Here is a 1,333-nt window from a genome sequence, read left to right on the forward strand (position 1 = left end):
CAACCTTGAGGATAAAGAAGTGGTCATTCCAACTCACAATGTAAACACAGGAGTCACCATGACGAGGAGTTTCTTGAGCGGACTTAGAAATCTCGTCCCATATGTTGTCAAAAGACATGGAACCATGAAGGAAGTGGAATCCTTCCTCTTCTTCGATTCCTTCGGGATGAAAGAAGCCAATGAATGATTTTTCTGAGACTACTGAGAGTGGACGCACTTTAGCCTCGAGAACTGTCTCGAGGTCAAAATGCTTATCTGGGAAACGTTCCCTATAGGTCTCGTTTTCACAAAGATCCCTCCACTGCATCGAGCCTTCACAGATAAGAGAATCAAGTTGGGACTTGATGGGCATATCTTCAGGATTGCAGTGGAACCAATCAGCTATGACAGCAACCAAGGCTGTACAAGCGCTTTCACCAGCAGCTCGTTCACTTCGTTGATCAATCGAAGCAAAGAAGATCTGAGTCTGCAGCTTCATTTGTCCATCACGGCTTATTATTTCTTTCTGCTCCCAACTACCCACAGCAAAACTTTCATCTCCAAACTCAGAGACTGAAATCGGAGAAGTTTCCTCGGATTTGTGCCCCTGCATGAACTACACACATTAGTAAGAGGACTAGTTATGACATATATCTTCAATCATGAACAAGAAAACCTCAGCAGTTAGATACTTGATACAACCGTACAAGTAGACTAAGCTACTAAAGAAAGCTACCAAACTTTGTAATCTTCAATTCGGCAGCACATTGGTGTAGTTATTGCACGTTGATCAGACCATGACATGAAGATAAAAAATGACTCATCAAACATGACAAAGAAAGCAAGAAAAAAGGAGACGTACCCTAGAAGAAGACTCGTCAGATGAGCAAAGCTGTCGGCGATCAAAGCCTATATCGTCTGCACCATCCGCTCCATAATGTTTCTTCAACAATGGATCCCCCTTGGTTTTAGGATATTTGAAACTCAACTTCCTCTTCCTCCAGGAAAGAAGACCATGTTTTGAACTCTGCTCTGTAGATTGATTTGCTGCAGTTTTATCCTCAGGGTACTTGTGCTTTGTGTCTGAAATATGATGGCTGTAGTGGACTAAATCCTCGTCACTGCTGCTGCCGCTTGTATTAGAACAAAATGATCCACCAGCATGGTTCGGATAGACGAGTGCTTCATAACTGAATGACTTCTGAACACTTGTATCCTCTTTTCCTTCCTCAGATTCTCCTACCGAATCCTCATCAAGTGAATCTGTATCCACAGGATAAACATAATCGGGATCCTCACTTCCGACCGAGTTCCTTCCATCACTGCTGCTGCCTTCCTCTGCATGATATGCCTT

The 1,333-nt window shown here is 43.2% G+C and overlaps 1 protein-coding gene across 1 annotated transcript; it reads right to left on the bottom strand.

Annotated features, from left to right (window-relative positions):
- Positions 1-37: 37 nt before the first annotated feature.
- Positions 38-1,242, bottom strand: LOC124891349 (the record flags this gene model as incomplete). Its single annotated transcript, XM_047403111.1, has 2 exons — positions 38-586; positions 842-1,242. Coding segments are annotated over 2 exons (950 nt in total), but the record flags the coding sequence as incomplete, so codon positions are not given.
- Between the last annotated feature and the right edge of the window lie 91 nt (positions 1,243-1,333).

This window comes from Capsicum annuum, unplaced genomic scaffold (genome assembly GCF_002878395.1).
Source record: "Capsicum annuum cultivar UCD-10X-F1 unplaced genomic scaffold, UCD10Xv1.1 ctg34341, whole genome shotgun sequence".
In the NCBI taxonomy this organism is placed as follows: Eukaryota; Viridiplantae; Streptophyta; class Magnoliopsida; order Solanales; family Solanaceae; genus Capsicum; species Capsicum annuum.